Genomic DNA, 18,938 nt, shown 5'->3' with positions numbered 1-18,938 from the left:
TTAGAAATGAGCACATTAGAGGGTCAGCTCAAGTTGGACGGTTGGGAGACAAAGTCAGAGAGGCGAGATTGCGTTGGTTTGGACATGTGCAGAGGAGAGATGCTGGGTATATTGGGCGAAGGATGCTAAGGATAGAGCTGCCAGGGAAGAGGAAAAGAGGAAGGCCTAAGCGAAGGTTTATGGATGTGGTGAGAGTGGACATGCAGGTGATGGGTGTAACAGAGCAAGATGCAGAGGACAGAAAGATATGGAAGAAGATGATCCGCTGTGGCAACCCCTAACGGGAGCAGCTGAAAGAAGAAGTAGTAGCAGTTCAGGTGGATCCCCGATATTTAAAGGTCTGTGACACCTAAACTGGATCCCCCAGTATAGTAATTGATATGAGATTCCAGTTTCGATAACTTTTATAATTGAGGAAACATCTCAGAACTTCTGCAAATGATGAAAAATAAAGTTGTACTTTAAATTAGTTGTAAACAGGGTGAAGATAAGGAGAGGCAGGTCATTTCACTGGGATCCCCCAGTGTTGCCTTCCACCATCTCCAATCCTAAATCCTGGAGTTGCACAAACTGTCACCTGTAAGATGGTGTTGTCACCTATATGAACATTTGCCTGCATCATCTTGATCTTATCAAAAATCCAGAGAGGCTGAAAAATGGTAAAAACACTTGAGAAATAAAAGAACATGATCCTTAGGCATAGACATTAAGTGTGTCCTGTTACAATGTATGGTTTAGTCTTTTTACAATTTTTAATGTACCACAGTTCTTATATACAAAGTTTTATTGTTGTAGTTGTGTAAAATTATTGCTTGTTGATGCAGGATCCATCCATCCATTTTCCAACCCGCTGAATCCGAACACAGGGTCACGGGGGTCTGCTGGAGCCAATCCCAGCCAACATAGGGCACAAGGCAGGAACCAATCCCGGGCAGGGTGCCAACCCACCGCAGGTTGATGCAGGATATGTTAGGATATTCTTCTATGTACTGTACAATAAAAAAAATACATACCGTTCTATTTGATTTTGAGCAATAAATCCAACCTGTTATGTTCCTGCTGAAGTCCGTAGCCTGATTTTGTATGTAAATCGGAATGTGTGCTATAAATGTCCATTAATGGATATATCAGCACAATTGCATAATGCTTTATTACTTATTTTTTAGTGATGAGTAAACACTGTGCACAGGAATCAGGGTTATGTACATATCTGGGTGCAGTACTCATAATATTATGGTCAGTTAATGACCCCACCCCCCACCAAATGAAAATACTGTTTTTTTTGTTTGTTTTTTTTTTTTTTTAACTCAAGCAAAGTGGAAGGCTGAAGTACTGATCGCATATGTGAAAGTTCTGCGCATGGCTGCTACAGCTCTGTGATATAATACTGGTCTTGCAAAGCATCATGTAGGCACTAGGAAAAAAATTGTCTGAGCCAGCTGTAAGGCAAATTTGCAGAAATATATTTGGCATACAAGGTCACAAGGTGAATGCAGCAAATTCATTGTGAAAAATGCTTTAGCGAATTTCAACATCAGCACTACTTATTTTACAGAAAAATATTTCAGAATAATTGTTAAAATGATAGAGAAACAATATTACTGTTCTTTAAATCATAAAAGATAAACAATATACACTAAAATGAATAGTACACTTTATGCTTAAACATCCTACAATTTTTGATAATGATTCAAAACCTCATACAGTTGGAAAAAGATGGCTTGAAAAGCCACTACTAACTGACAATTGATCCCTCAGCATAGACATACTGTTTTTGATGAAACACCACTGCCCTCAACACATTACCCCTCCCAGCATCTGTACTTCTTTAGATGGTGTGGGAGGGAGGTGTACTTAGGAAGCTGGGAATTACAAGCATCAGTTTGCATCTCTTCTCAGCTAAACAGTCAGCTGCTGACCTGTAACAGAGCTTACTGTGTTCCTGCAAATACTGTCAGGTGCATTCGCAGACACGAATGTCTTTGCTGAAGGATCGCAGAATGTCAAGTCTACTCCTGTCAGTGGCAAATACTCCCTGAGACAGTTCTTGGGATGCTGAGAGTTAAGAGCAAGTTCTACTGTTCCAGCTAAACAGCCAGCTGCTGATCAAGCCACTTACCTGTGACTGGGCTTACTGCACTGCTTGACATGGTGCTGGTTACTAAAGCAGAAAATGATAACATAGTCTGTAGTGTATAGTACTATTCCTGGTGATTGCTGCTACATATTCATCTGTGTTAAAATGGGAATGGATATTTGATGAGTAAACCGCAACACGATTATTTTTTTATATTATGTACATTAAAGAACCATCAACAACAAATAAAATCAAATTATTAATATATTGAACAATTATTATAAAAGTAAAGTTGAATAAATCGGACTCTGCAGCAGCATGAATACAAGGTAAAGCACCAGTTAACAGAAATAGCCCAAAAGTTGATAGAAATCAACATTTTGTACCTGATACTTGTATGCAAAATTTGGTTAACCTAAGTGAAAGTGTCATGCTTACATCACACACGCGCACACAGACAGACACACAGACATAATTCCAAAAATGGTATTTTCAGACTTGGAGGTCTAAAACATTGAGATTCATCAAAAATTTGAAATGGAATTTTTGAAAGATTACAATACTTCGTATACAAGAAAGTAAAAATGAAGGTTGCTAGATCAAAATAAATTGAAATTCAATTTAAAAATATTGGGGGTTTTATATGCTTATACATATCTACAGATTGCTGTAACAGAAGACCTGCTCTTTGTAAGTAAATTATTTTTCTATTGATTGGCTCAATTTTTAAAGTACCCGAGATCCAGATCACTTTTAATCTTCAATAAGATCTTATTGATGCAGATGGGGTAGTAAATATTAAGTTTAATAAAATGTTACAAGAAAAGGTTAATATATTCAAATGCAGAAAATGATTTGTTCACTGCCCACACAGAATAAAGTTAAAGTTGAAGGTGTCATCTTCATTTTTTGTTAAAACATTTCATCTGACTATGTACTTGTTAACTACATGTAATAACTTGTTTTTAATACATATGTGTATTTTAGGAGTGTGAAACCAAAATTGCTCAAGAAATTGCAAGCCTTTCTAAAGAAGATGTGTCTAAAGAAGAAATGAATGAAAATGAAGAAGAGGTCATCAATATCCTCTTAGCCCAGGTGTGTTAATGAAGTGGTGAAATCTGTTATTAATGTTAATCTGCAGATTGTCTGGTTTCAACTGTGGGTTAACAGTTAACTGTTTCCAAAGATGTTTTTGGTCTAGTTTCTTGTTTCATTTTGACAAATTTAACCTCCCAGGCTTTATTTTTTATTTCATTTCATTTTCCTGGTCAAAATAATATGTAGCACATTGATTAGAAAAACTAGCAACCAAAGGAAAGAAGTATAATTGATCTGTTTGTGGCAGGCTGAAAGAATTTGCAGCTGCACATGACGTCACCACTTGCAGGCCTTGTTGGCAGCTAGCTGAAAGGATTCTCTCTTTAGTTCAGCTTGTTAAAACAGGTGCTGTCTGATTCAGTGATTGGTGTTTGAATTCCACTGCTGATGTATATCAGGGTCTGCTTGTAGCAGCTGAAAGAGAGGTGAGGCTGACATGCCCTGAACATTCCTTTTTGCACGTAGCACGGATCCAGTTGAGTTAAATGAAGTGGGATTTGATGTGCCTCAGATGGCATGTCTTGCAAAATATTACAGCTTCCTGTTTTTTATACCCTTATAGTAAATTCATTTTTTTACTAAATAGTACTGTATTAGCATGAGCTGATGGGTGTGTGAGTGTTTTATTTGTCTAAATTTGCCTGAGACACATATATTTACTTTGTTTTAAAAAATATCACAAGCAGTATTGATAAAATGTAGTTAAATAGGTTATATTTTACATTGCAGTTACATATAAGTCTTTTCATTTTTATTGTTGCACAAATTTGCTTTAGTAATGACATACCTTTATAACTTATAATGATTTCATACCTGTATTATTAAATAGTGATGAATGAATTTTACATATGTTCCAGTTATCAAATGCTGTAAATTATTTTCATACTGTTAGGCATACCCAAACAAGATGATATAGAAAGTTAAAGCATGGAAAGAGTAATTTTTAGAGAACTCACATTAAATGCTCCTTAAGAGTTATAAGACAGACATTTCAACAGGTAAAAAATAGTAATGTATTCTGAATCTGTAACATGCATCTGCCTGTAAATTCTCACAGTATCCCAGCTTGAGTCGCAGAACAGGTGGGTACAAGCCTATCATATATGCACCTGGCATAGAAATGTACAATAGACCTGACAAAGTTGCTACATGCTCATGAGCAGTTTGAAATTCCATTACAGGAAACTGGAAAATCTGTTAAAATAAAGCCTGCCCATCATGATTAAGTGTAAAATAAGAAGTAACAGATTGGCACTTTTTAACACATACATGTTTTTTTTATTTTTTTCATTTCCCTTCCTCATCCAGAGTTCATGTGACCATTTGAATATATTGCCTTGTTGACAAATATGACAGCAGGTTCTGGTGATGTTTGGGGTCGATATGGTAAATGATCTGCCTACCTCTCTGTGATGAAAAACATTCGTCTTATACCATTGTTTTAAGATTTTAGCCTTTGTTTTGTTGCTGTAAAGGTTGAAAGCAAGACAAATTATGTCAGACATTTTCCAGCTTTAACATACATTGTAATAAACACAACTTTCAATGCCTTGTTTGCATAAGTGTGTACAGCCTTCATAATAGGGGCTGTTAATAAATTAATTCCTAGTAGAGCTAAATAAAGTCAGTTGTTCTTGACTATTATAGAGAGAGACCCATAGTCAATAAGGAACTAGGAAAAGATGTAAAGGGTCTTACCTTTCAAAGGTACAAATTCTGAGAGGGATATAAAATAATTTCAATTGGATTACACATATCATTGGATATTCTGAAGATTATTATTAAGAAATGAAGAAGATATGCCACCACCAGGATATTGCAAATATCAGGGTGCCCCTCCCAAGTCTGACGGCTATGCAAAGAGAAGGCTTCTCAAGATGGTCAAAGGCAAACTGAATGGAACTGTGCAAATTTATGGCTATAGCAGGCACATTACAACTATTTTGAATATTATGCACAAATCTAAGCTTATAAAATAGGTCGTCAAGAATAGGAAGTTTCTCACAAAAATTACATCCATGTTTTTATATAGTACATTCTCCAAGAGGACATCTTTTCATTCCTGAAACTAAGTACAGGTGATCACCCAAAGATCACATAACCTCATTATCTAGCATGGTAGTGTCAGCATCATGCCATGGAACTGCTGCTCTTTACTGGGAACAGGACTACAGTTAGAACAGAGGACAAAGCATAGCTCCTGTCATATATTTTCTGACACACAATCTGCTGACCTCTGGGGGAAAAAAGGTGAAGCCCACAGCCAGCTTTGTTTGATCTTGAACTCTTGCTCAGAGAAGACTGGATTAAAATTTGAAACTCCAGAATTGCTAAATTAATAGAGACCATTCCACAAGGCTTCTTAAAACATATTATTCAAAGTATGTGCAATTAAATACTACTGTCAACGAGGTCTTATTGAAGGTTAAAAGAAAAGACTGGCATGATTTGTGTTAATTTAAGCCTATAGATCAGCAAAAGATGCAATTTCAGTTAAGTGTGTGTAGACTTTGTTCTTTATGATTCACCACAACAGAAATGCAAAGTAACTTTACGTATTAATATTTCATTTTGTTTCCACCACGAAAATAGCTTTAAAGGTAGAAGTATAATATGTCAGCCACTGATAAAAGTTAATCCCTTTAAATTGCAAAAATAAACACAAATCATTGGGTGCTTACTTGCCTGTCTTAATGTTTTTTAATTCATTCAGGAAAACGAGATATTGACAGAACAAGAAGAACTGATATCAATGGAACAGTTCCTGCGACGTCAAATTGCTTCTGAAAAAGAGGAAATTGAGCGTCTACGGGCAGAAATAGCTGAAATTCAAAGGTAAGTATTAATATATATCAAACTACAATTTACTCTTTATTTACAGCTCATACTATTATTAGGATACATTTCCAGTTGATTCTTTCTATTCCGAGATTATGGTGGTCGGTAATGTAATTGTTTCTTCATTATTCTTTGGGTAAGGTCAGATTTGACTTGGCAAAGAGACTAGTAAAGACTGTCCTCAACAATTATGGATATCATTAAGTTAATTAGTGACATAAAGGATGTAAATAATAGAGTGGACACATTATGTATATGAAGTGCAACATTCCTGGTTAGACAAAAGCATATAAATACACCTTTATTTTAACCTGTTACTTCTGGAGAAAGAGGAGGGGCTCATGTTGACTTTGAGGAGTTTATTTGATATTTTTAATACAATGTGTCTTTGGATTTAAGATGTAGTTTTTGCATTATTTCACATTTTTGAAAGCAGAGCATGTCTTCTGATCAGTCTCAACAGCTGATACAGTATGTAGCTCCATGTTATGCTTACAGTCCATAGTATTCCATAGAAGCACTGTTTTCTGCCACATTATGTGAATATAGGTAAACACTTTTATTGCAGCAATACACACATATGGAACCCAGAAGACATGGCAACAATGTGCTTTTCAAAATTGATATTATTTGAATGTTGATTGTAACCAATTAATTTATTTTCTTCTATCTTGATAGCTATTCTGTTTGCTACTGAAAACAGAAAATGGAAAGCATTGAAGCCTAACTGATTAAATATTGTAGTGGAAAACGCAGTGCCTTTTCAGCCTGTATCCTAATTAATTCCACAACACTATTAAGAACTCAAAACCTTTTAATTTGAAATTATTATGTCAAATCAGGCATAGTTAGATTAATGTTTACTATGTAAAACACTTGAACATTTACCAAAACCTAATGTTCACAGAACATTTCAGTGTTCATTTCAGTCAGTGTGTAATTGATTGTCATTAATATAATAATTTGATCTTCAAAACGTATGTAAATATTAATGGTTTGCTGATACCATATTTTTCGGACCATAAGACGCACTTTTTTCCCCCCAGAATTGGGGGGAAAAAGTCCCTGCGTCTTATGGTCCGAATATAGCCTAAACATGTGCTGTAAAAAAAAAATTTTCAACTTGCCCGGCTCTGTGCTCCATTCCCGCCGCGGCCGCCCGCCCTGCTCACTGGAGTCAGGCGCTGCTGCTGCCCTGTGGTAGTAGTAGTACCGTACCTGCTTCCATGATCATTCCTGCTGGCTGCAATGCTCCATTCCCGCCCCCGCCCGCACCGCTCACTGGAGTCAGGCGCCGCTGCTGCCCTGGTACAGACGTGGTAGTAGTAGTACCGTACCTGCTTCCATGATCATTCCTGCTGGCTGCAATGCTCCATTCCCGCCCCCCGCCCGCACCGCTCACTGGAGTCAGGGGACTGGACTCTAACTGGTACAGTGTAGTGTACGGTGACGGTCCCTTCCTTGATCCTGCAGTCTGCATGCATCATCATTCATCGATTCCCATCCGCCTCAGCTGGTGTCCGCCCGCTTCCGGGATCGGAACCAGCGTGAGGCGCACATGTGACTTCCCTCCTGTGAGAACACGTGTGCGCCTCACGCTGGTTCCAATCCCGGAAGTGGGGGAAACCAGCTGAGGCAGGACAGGAGTTGCGAGTCGAGCGCCACCACCGCACACACCAGTGAAATACGAATAGAGGTAAATGACATGTGAAATGACTGAGTGAAGGTAAAAGCGCAAGAATATGCATACAAATAGAAACCCTAATACAGTGGAACCTCGAGATACGATCACCTCTGTATACGAGAAATTCAAAATACGAGGAAAGTATGAGCGAAAATTTGTGATCCATATGCGAGCATTGGCTCGCGTAACGAGCCACGAGCCAGGCTGTGGGTATAGCTCTCAGCTTAGCGAGGGGGCGTGGTAGCAGTTGCGAGCCGCGATCTGCGGTGTCTGCGTTTCTCACTTAAGTGCACAGGTGGGAAACTGCCCACATCCATGATTGTTCCTGTGGCTGATGGGCTGCAGCTGCCATGTCCTCCCCGCATATATAGAGAAGTGCGAGCCGAGAGAGAGAGAGAGAGAGAGAGAGAGAGAGAGAGAGAGAGAGAGAGAGAGAGAGAGAGAGAGAGAGAGAGAGAGAGAGAGAGAGAGAGAGAGAGAGAGAGAGAGAGAGAGAGAGAGAGAGAGAGAGAGAGAGAGAGAGAGAGAGAGAGAGAGAGAGAGAGAGAGAGAGAGCAGGCTCGCGTGTAGCTGAACAGCTGAAGCAGGACGGTGTAGAGAAGGTCAGCTGCATTAACTCTTTTAGGGCGGATGTCGAGTTTTGTCGACAGGAGGGGTTGAAGGCGTTAATGTTAATGGCGACAAATCTCACTGTCACGTCACAGGCATTCCCTCTGTGCTTGGAGGAATGCTAGACTCGTTGACTCGGCAAATAAACATTGCGTGTGCGTGAGTTGCGAAATGTAAACAAAGGCAAGATGGCACCGACATGTGAAAAGGCAGCGAAGCAAGTGCAGAAAAGAAAACACTTGGCAGACGTTGTTTTGCGCATTACCGCGGAGTCGGACTCTTGATTTTTCAGAATCGGACTTTATTGGCAGTGATCAGGAGATCGAGCAAGAGAGTTAGAAGCAGGCATCAGCTGATCAGACACCAGCCGATGCCGCGCGAGCGGATCTGCTGCCAGTTGAGTGCCTTCGCGCAGCCGATGCATCTACGGCAAGGTTCGCGTGGGATAAATACACATACATTGATCCGTTGAGAGCCGATATGGCTACAGGAGTTTACAAGACGGCATGGCTTGCTGTTGGACACGACAGATCACCAGCTGCTGTACTTCAGGCTGCTCTCTCCTGATGCTGCTTTTCAGCTACTGTCAGACGAGACAAACAGGTAGGCAGAGATTTTTTTTGAATCGCGGGCTGCGTTTGCATCGCATTCTCGTTATTCAAAGTGGAAACCCACAACGAAAGACGAGATGAAGCGCGCTGTGGCATTACAAATAGAGATGGGACAGAACTGGTGATATAACTTCAGGGAGCATTGGTCCAAACGTGTTTTGTCCCCTGGTGGCTTAGGTACGTGCTGCTGCAAAGTTTTATTCACTTCTGTAATAAACAGAAGCCAATCCCATGGGGTGAGCCAGGCTATAATGCCATACATAAAGTTCATAAAGTTTCAGAAGATGAAAAGAGGTGACAATACGGTTTTCATGCAGGCAGAAAACTTGGTGGCAGTGGCATGGCACGATGGCAAATGGGTGACTTGTCTCTCTACAGTACACACTAACAATATATGTTAGAAAATGCAGCAACAGACAATTGAAAAATAGGCATCAAAACAACACATAGAGAATTCAGGCTCATACAACTTGCAAGACAGTAACATTTGTAAAAAGTAAATATTTTTTGTTGATTTGATATGTTAAACAATTGCTTTGTGTTCTTTTTTAAAAAATGTTAGTTTTTGGAAAAATATTCAGCCCTGGGAGAAAAGAAACAAAAAAAAAATTAGCCCTAAAAGAGTTAAGAGTGTCTCGCCTAGATTCTGACTCTAGCGATGAGGAGTTCTTGGGGTTCTCATAAAACAAGCAGAACCTAAAAGAGCGTAACTGTTCAACTTTATTCTATTTTATTACTGAAGTCTCTCGTTATTGTGTTTTACAGTAATTTTGTCTTTTGCTGACTGTATTTGTTAATAATGGTTCTAAATGCTACTGTTCACTTTACAGGGTTGATTACATGTGTTTATGACTGTGATGTTGGGTTTTAATGCACATAAAATGTTTTAAGACATCAGAATCTTTTTTTTCTTCATTTCCCTTCTCTAAAAACTGGTGCGTCTTATGGTCCGGTGCGTCTTATGGTCCGAAAAATACGGTAATTCTTTCAGGGCGTGCTAAGCAGTACCTCTAATGAACTATAATAACAACATCAAAACGTGTTCCAAGCAGAGTAGCGCTTACCTGTATTCCAAGATGTTTTTTTTCCTTTTCACAGTTCAAGTGCAGTGCAGAACTTTACTAAAGCAAATAGTAACATTAATGTGTAATGAAATACAAATAATGTGAAATATGTAAAAACTGCTTTTTCTGTGTGTATTAATAATGTTAAATGCTGAGCAAGGCTAACTTCTTTGTGTACTTTAACAAAACAAAATTTTGAGAATAGGCTCTGATTAGAAGACAATAATATATAACATAACTGATCTAAAATTAATTTAGAGAGATTTATATTTAGTATAATTGTTGTTGTTTTATCTTAACAATCTGTTATTTTATGCTTTTTTTTTTTCAAGCCGCCAGCAACAGCATGGACGCAGTGAAACTGAAGAGTACTCTTCTGAGAGTGAGAGTGAGAGTGAGGATGAAGAGGAACTGCAGCTAATACTGGAGGACTTACAAAAGCAAAATGAGGAACTGGAGGTGAGATGTCATTAGTAATGAATGCTTGCCTGACGGTGACTAGGAGAGTTACCTTGTAAAGTCACTTTCTCCCCTATTATGATAAGGGGACCTGAAAAAAATGTAATATTTAAGGATCAGACATAGGTATTTTTTCATATCCTTGTGTAAGTACTTTGAAAAAACATTCATTCCCCAGTAGTTTTGGATTAGTACTAAAGAGTTGTCTTTGGTATCAGTACCAGCTTTTGGACCTTGGTACTGAAGTAAATAACAGCATTCGCCCAACCCACCTTAATGTAAGTAAATGTAAAGTATACATAGGAAGTAAAAATTTTAGGTTTGAATACACAATGTGAGGTCTGAAAATCGAGAGTACACCTTATGAGAAGGATTTAGGAGTCATAGTGGTTTCTATGCTATTAACTTCCAAACAGTGTTCAGAAGCCATTATGAAGGCAAACAGAATAGCGCTTTGAGTACTGAGAAAAGCACTATATAAATGTAATGAATTATTATTATTATTAGAATGTTAGGTTATATAGCACGATGTGTGGAGTTCAAGTCCAAGAGGGTTATGCCCAAGCTTTATAAGACACTGGTGAGGCCTTATCTTGAGTACAGTGTGCAGTTTTGGTGTTGAGGCTACAAAAACAACATAGCAGCACTGGAAAAAGGTCCAGAGAAGAGCAACTAGGCAGATTCCAGGGCTACAGGGGGTGAAATACAAGTAAAGTTTAAAAGAACTGTGCTTTTTCAGTTTAAGCAAAAGAAGATTAACATGAGATATACTGTAACTGAAGTGTTTAAAATAACAAAGGGAATTGTTAAAGAAAATCAAGACCATTATTTTTTATTCAGTTATATACAGATCTTGGCTTCCTGCAATTATTTTTTGGAGGTTCCCAATTAAGCATGTGCTGAATTAAAAAAAAAAAGTGCTTTTAAAGAAATACTTGTAACACAGCAATTGAGCATTATGAGGAAGTTTTCTTTTTAAATATTTTTAAAGGCTTGTTTCTAATATAAAGTTGACTTTAGGATTCAGTGATTCATGACTTAGTGGCATGAAATTACATGAATTTAAAGATTACATTTGAAATTGAAAATCACCAATATATTTGTGTCGTAACTTTTAAGAGTGTCATGAGGTATTACAACAAATTTGTTTGGAAGGTTTCTTTGGTTAGCCATTACTAACCAGTCACCAAAATTTGGTTGCTCTAATAAGTTGGTTCTTGTCAAAAACAACGCCTAAAGGGCAGTGAAAAGCTAGATAACAGCATTGAGGTTCCAAAAAAAGGATGTCTTTTTCTAAACACATTTGCACAGTAATACAGTAAAACCTCAATTATCCCTCAGCCATCAAGGCAAAAAAAAAACAAAACATTGCGCCAGTGTCTACCTATTATTACTGCTGCATGATACGCTGTGAGCTGTGCACATTAGAACAATTCTCCCTTTTTCTAGCACAGTGTGTTTTCCCCCAGCACCACGTGTCATGCCGCATTTTGAAATCACAGTGTCAGTTACATACCTTCAACTTTAATAGCATTTCGTAGCTTTTCTTTTTTTGTTATAGCTAAACTGCTATACATTGTTATGGCTGATAAACATGTGTGTGTGGTGTTTTGAATTGTCAAAAAAATTGAAATGATTAAAAGTTTACTAAACAGTAGAAGCACTTCAAGTATTGCTTCAATTTACGGAGTAGGAAGAACAACAGTAAACGATATAAAGCATGATGCCGACAAAATTGAATAATATTGCCGAAAATGGAAACTTCTGACGGTAATGTTATTTTGGCCACACCATTCTTAGTGGGCAGCTGGGTGCGCATCAAGCGCTCGTGTGCAGGACGGAGGCTTGATGGGGTGGAAGGGGGCAGTTCACTGCCCGCCCACCACACCACTGCATAGTGTCCCTCGAACAGCTGCCCCATTCGTTCTCGGTGGGCAGCTGATGATGCTGCAAGCAGGGACCCAGTTGTGGCTGAACAGAGGCCATTGAGGTTGAATGGGGCGGTGGGGGGCAGCATTGTAGTGTGCCTCGGGTGGCTTCCTGTTGAATGGGGGCGGCAGTGGGCAATTCACTACCTGCTTTTGGCCGCACCCTGTTCGCTCTCGGTGGGCTGACGCTGCAGGCAGCATACTGTATGCAAGTGGAGGTGACTGTGTGGTGGGCGGGTGGTGTACCACCCCTTGCCGCCCCCATTCATTCTCGATAGCAAGCCTGCTTGTACTGTTACGTACATAGCAGGACATTGTCTCTCATCAGTACACCAGATGTGCTGACGAGGGGTGCCTTCCTGCTGTGATAGTTGTACAGTGCTGTGCAGAAGAGCTCATCTTAACCTTTTGTCTTCACCCTTCAACAATGTCTCTGAAACACAAATCTGATGCAAGTGCTAATGATACAGTAAAGAAGAGAAAAACCATCACCATGGAAAATAAAGTAGAAATAATAAAAAGGTCAGAGAGAAGTGAAACTCCATCATTCATTGGCAAAGCTCTTGGTTACAGTCGGTCAACAATAGCATTTATTAAAATAATGTACTTGTTCCGACTTACTTACAAATTCAACTTAAACAAACCTACAGTCCCTATCTCCTACGTAACCTGGGGACTGCCTGTATTAATGTTAATATTTTGCAATGAAATTTTCTTTTTAAATACTGTTATGTTTTGTCAATATATTATGACATTCAGGCAGCTTGTGGTGTGCTGTGGAGGAGCAGACAGGGTGGAATGAATGCTGTAAGTGATAGGACTGGGTGAAGGGCTTCTGAGGAGCGAGCGGACATACCTCTTAGGAGATGAGTGACAGGGAAAGTGAGGTGGAAGGAAGTTTTGAGTTGGGAGTCAGGAGACAATAAGCAGAAGTATTTGCAGTATAGAAAAATACAGAACATGAGTGTCAGGAGATAATTATTGGAAAGGCTTTCTTTTATTTTTTTGGAGATGTGCTCTGTAATCCAGATAACGGAGTATAAGACAGAACGAAGTAAAACGTAGAAAACTCCAGTACCTCTGAATTGTGTTGCTTAGTAAGCTGGGGCCTCATGTATAAACGGTGCGTATGCACAAAAATGTTGTACAAGAATGTTTCCACGTTCAAATCGTGATGTATAAAACCTAAACTTGACGTAAAGCCACGCACATTTCCACAGTACCTCATACCCTGTTGTACGCAAGTTCTCTGCTGGGTTTTGCAGACTGGCAGCACCCAGCGTCAAAGCAGTGCTACTGTTCCTGTGTGGTTACCCTTTCTTTTTTAGATCCACATCCCTGACACAGCTTTATAAATACACTGAAATTAACGTCATATTGTTTATTAGTTTAATGCATCTGATTGTAATTAACCTGCAACAATATAATTGTCCACAGAATGGCCAAACTATTCCAAATACCATAACTGCTTTAGGGTTGTTACTCTCACTGCACCACCTTCTTCTTTCAGCTGCTCCCATTAGGGGTTGCTACATCGGATCATCTTTTTCCATATTACTCTCACTGCACCACTCAGAGTATTTATATCATTGTATCTGAGTGTGAATCACAGCTCTACAGAAGCTGATCGGAAAGAGAATTATCGGTATACAGCATCAAGCACATGCTGCCTCAGCCATTCGCTATTTGAACTGCTGTCATCTGACAAACGCTTCAGAGTCTTTCCTGTACTGACATCGCGGTTCACAAACAGTTTCATCCCAAGAACTATAAATGCACTCAATCAACCTCAATCAAGTGCTCCTTGTAGAACTGTTTGTACTTATAAGTACAATTACCTCAATACAGTTATAATATTACGCAACCTGTGCCACATTATAAAGCATGTATTTACATATGATAACAATATCATTTTTAAGATGAAATGCAGCAAAATGTTTATTATATTATACAGATAAAACTTAACTACACGTTGCTGCAGCGCTAGCGAGGAGCTGGAGCTTTGTTCGCGGATTGTTCCTGCCTTGCGCTGTATTCTTGCTGTGACTGGCGCGACACTGGAAGGATAGATGGATATAATAATTAAATATTACGAAGATATTTCAATGTACCTTAAAATTTTGAAGAATCAGCGTTCTAAGCTTACAGATGGCTTAACGTCTATTACAGAGCTGATTGTGTGGCGATCGGGTATATGGAGAAAGAAAAGTAAGGACAGGAATTGGGGGTTAGTACGTTTGAAAGAGACAGAACTTCTGTAATAAAGTATTTCATCGAAGGTCATGCATGGCGCAGCAAGCATCTTGCGTGAGACACAATCAATCACTGCGCCACCGTGTTCCCATGTTTAATAACATGGTTTAACTCCTATCATCATGAAAATGATATCACGTATACTTCTCAGTATTTTAATTATTCAGAGAGCTGTAATATTACAAATGTAATGGATTCTGTGTCCTGTCGGAGGAAGAGAAAGCCCAGAAGCACGTAGTGATTCACACACATAGAAGATCAAATACAAAACAAAGCATTTAATGTGCTACTTTAGTTACGACGGGACTTGAGAAACTAGTAAATTAAACGATTTTAAGATGAAGTTTATGATGTTCTACTTTAATGGCAAAATAAACTATGTGATTAAAGTGGAAATTTCGAGATTTAAAGTTGACATTTCACGCTTTTTTCACACTGTGTGCCTTTTTTTTTTCTCTGTACCCTAATAAGCTTTCATATGACACTCAGATGGTGGGCTCCGAGTCACCTTTTCACAACGACTTTGATATCTGACAACTTCTTTTTTATTTCGGGCACTGTGCGACTTTGTGAACTTGAGCTTTCGAGTTTCTCCGACACGCTATGTCACTCGATCAACTTCGTTTTGTTGTTTATACTACTGTTTAAACCAACAAATAGTACGTTTTTTCCTTGCCTCCACTTGGTATTCGCTGAAATTCTTCTATTTTCCCCTGTGCTTTTGCCATTCTTTTCACAGAACGCTGAGCTTAAGGGCTATATTGATTTGCATATTCAAAGAGGCGTAATTCTGAGAGGAATTGGGGCAGGAGAGCATGCACGTGCATTAATTTTCACGCTGACCGGGATTTATGTAGCAGAAGAACGTGGAAGCTGGCGTTCGTACAGATTTATGCATCTGGATTTTTTTGTGCATAAGCACATTTCGGCTTTTGTGCTTACGTCATGTTATAGTGCGAATTCTATGCATGGCGTTATGCATGAGACCCTGGACATTACAATATTATATAAATTAATTAATTTTGTTAGTACTATGATATATTTTGTTAATATATTTTTTTTTTGTAAATAAATATGACTATTCACTAATCTACTGTATATCATTTTTAAAGTAGCTGTTCTGTTATCCATCTTTTCTCTTATCTGTCACAGCCTCGGTCCTGACCAATGATGGATAATGAAGGTTTTACCATATCAATAAATTTAGTGGAGCAACAAACTATGTAACCATAAAATTGCAGATTCCCTCCTCCAGACATGCTGACTGATAATATTTTTTCCCCATACTTATATTCATGTTTTATTTTGCTTTGTTATTTGCTCTTGGATTAAACATAGGCTAGTTTCACCCACGTTTGTTTCAGATGTTCAACATTTACTCCTGATTAAAGGGTATGCAGTGACTGTACAGACCCGCTAAGTATGAAGCTGGAGAGTATGATGCATGTATTGAAAAAGAGCTGCTTGAATTGTTGGCCCCCAGTGAAATGTTCAGTGTTAGGAATTGAGTTTGTCTGGTGGTTTCTCGACAAAATGGGCGTCCAGTGCTGCACATCCTCTCTCTGACACACTAGCACTAAGGATGTTAAGGCAACGAATCATTCAACAGAAGTGTGTCAGGAAACACTGCTGGGGCTCCTTTATACCAACAGCAATCTGCTTCTGTAATGCTTCACTGTGACTGTACGTTTTCTTTCTTTCTTTTTACTCATTCTGTTGTGTGTTCAGACCATAGCATGTCAATATTTTTTTAAAGAGCTTCTGTAAAAAGTCAAATTTCCCCCTGAGAACAAATAAAGTTCTCTCTTTCAACCAGTGAAATATCAGAAAGGCAAGTGTGCCTAAAAATACATTTGTTCATATTTTCACTTAGAATACGAGCTGAACTTTTGTACTGTTTTTTTTTTTTCCCCTTTGTAGATTAAAAACACACATCTAAACCAAGCAATCCATGAGGAACGAGAAGCAATTATTGAGCTCCGAGTTCAGCTCCGTCTTTTACAAACGCAGAAAATGAAACAAGAGCAACAGAACCAAGAAAATGGGGTCGAGGATTTGGGAAAGCGCACAGTCAGCACTGCCAGCATTCATCAGCTTAGAGATCCGGGGCTGTCGGAGGCCAAGGCAAGCAAGGAGCCTCCAAAACCATCGCCAAGCAAAGATAGGAGGGAGACTCCCATCTGAGAAGGCTCTTCAGTGAAACTGATATGGCAGCTACTTTTTCACCTTGTATTTGCTAAAGGTGTATAACATTATGATTTTAGCAGAACTTGGGGGATATTGTGCCTAAATCCCTTCATGCTGCAGAATAATTTGTTGGCGGTGACGTGATAGTCGGGGTCAGTTCTGCCTGAGAGTGTCATGTCCAGCTACTGTTGGTTGTCAGCGAGTTTGATTTTTTGACTGTCTCTAGACACATCATAGCATTTGAATTTGGACACCGTATGCACCACATTATTAATTAATTCACTACCACTAATGAATTTTTCGACTAGATATTTCAACTTCCCAGGAGGTTGGTAGCAGTTTACTTCTTATGATGCACTTGTGATTTTTTTTTTTTAAAGTATAACAGTGTTAGGGAGAGTAGATTGCTCTAGCTGAATAAACCAGACATGAACTCCACAAAGTCAGTATAGGCATCCCATTGAAACACTGGCACTGTTTAACACAGTGGCTGTTACTGCAAAAAGTAGAGACGACAAAACTGTGAAAGGCTTGTTTGAGTGTGCACAAATAAAATGCCACAGGGAACTCTGAATGTAGCAGTTTTTAAGATGTACACAAGTGAATTGGGACCCCCACATTCCATCTTCTCATGCCCTGTCCTTGTGTCTGTCGCTGTTCACACCCAGCATTGTGACATCTGCTGTCCAAGAGCTGGAAACGTGAGCTTATTGTTTACACAAATACACAGGTGTGCACATAAAAATAGGCTAAATAATAAGAGGCGACTGGTAAACCATGAACCATGTAAATAAGAATGCTTAAGAAATGTCCATTCTGCATTTGTTGAGGTTGAGTTGTGTGCCCAAATGCTGAGCCATTCTTGATGTTTAGCGTGTTGGTATGCAAAATAATTCCTAAAATGCACAATGTATAGAAAACTTCATGTTCTTCTCAGCTAGGGTATAGTTGAACTGCACTACGTGTGGTATACTTGTTGACAAGGGACTTCCAGGTAATGGTAGGTTTAATCATCACTGAGTGTCCGTCTACTCATTTAGGATGTCTTGCTGTTGGGGTCCTCTTTTTAACCAAGTGCCTAATCTTTAGAGAGCTCTCCCCTCGGGGCTGGGAATTTCATTATCCTTGATTTTAATGTTTGGACTTCTCATAATGAGATTACAGAAGTTATCGTCTAACAGACACCTTCATGTTAACGCAGACGTGTCTTGTCAGTAGAGCAGAAATGAAGTGTCTGAGGCGACATCTGTCAGAATGGTTTTGCATGTATACTGCTAATGCACATGAAAACGAAGCTCGGTGAAGTGGGGTGGCATCACTTAGTTGGCAGTTGACGTGAGCCTGGCTTGTGATGATACTTCCATATAACTTGAATTTAAGATGAAGCTGCCTATTGTTTCTTGTAATGCTGAAACTGTCTTTAAAAAAATGACATGCCAAGTGTTTCAAGACTTAAGTGATAAAAAAAACGAAATAGAAACACCAAACAGTGAGCCTGATCTGCTAAGTCAGGAATGAGCAGCTCAGTCCATGGAGGGATTTCTGTGTCTTCAACTCTAATGCAGCGTCCGATCGCAAAACAATTTCGCTTTATAAAAGGAACGAGGACTGAGGGGTGGAGCGAAGCCTCTGTGACGTCCTGTGACCTTCTGGGACTGACTTGAAGCGCTCATTTCAGCTCCTCAGCAGATAGGTGTGAGACATGCGACATTGTGGTGTTCATTTGACAACATTTATACTAATACCGAATTTTGATACCTACATCTAACATAAGCTTAATATTTTTGGGGGATTTTTTTATTTTAACTCCAAGAGGTTGTTTTTTATTTTTAAAATTATACTTTGCAGATCAATTCCCTAAATTAAAAATAAATAATTAAGTACATTGTTTTTTGATTCTTGTTTTAAACTGCGGGGCTGGGGTGGGTGTGGATTTAGTACGTTACTCCATAAAGTTGGTAGTGATGGCCGAAAGAGTCGAATCTCGTGTTCATGCAGAACAGAATAGCAAGAATAGAGGGCCATGGTGACCAGCGCTGGACGACACCAAACAAAGTGGAACAATCTCCCATTACTTATGACGTGTCAAGTCATCCAGTCGTTGGCTCACAACGTCCCAAACGTTTA

At 39.0% G+C, this 18,938-nt stretch overlaps 1 protein-coding gene across 2 annotated transcripts in view; it reads left to right on the top strand.

Moving 5' to 3' along the window:
• The window catches only part of ralbp1 (ralA binding protein 1), a 71,446-nt gene extending 52,755 nt beyond the window's left edge, over window positions 1-18,691 (top strand). For both annotated transcript variants that reach the window (XM_028803697.2, XM_051928873.1), the window contains exons 7-10: window positions 3,065-3,175; window positions 5,892-6,013; window positions 10,317-10,443; window positions 16,545-18,691. In XM_028803697.2, the coding sequence (XP_028659530.1) occupies window positions 3,065-3,175; window positions 5,892-6,013; window positions 10,317-10,443; window positions 16,545-16,808 (624 nt within the window). In that variant the 3' untranslated portion in view covers window positions 16,809-18,691. The remainder of the gene's footprint in view (window positions 1-3,064; window positions 3,176-5,891; window positions 6,014-10,316; window positions 10,444-16,544) is intronic.
• The last annotated feature ends 247 nt before the right edge of the window (window positions 18,692-18,938 follow it).

Source organism: Erpetoichthys calabaricus, chromosome 6 (assembly GCF_900747795.2).
Source record: "Erpetoichthys calabaricus chromosome 6, fErpCal1.3, whole genome shotgun sequence".
NCBI classification, from domain to species: domain Eukaryota; kingdom Metazoa; phylum Chordata; class Cladistia; order Polypteriformes; family Polypteridae; genus Erpetoichthys; species Erpetoichthys calabaricus.
This window is presented reverse-complemented; position numbering and strand designations above follow the sequence as displayed.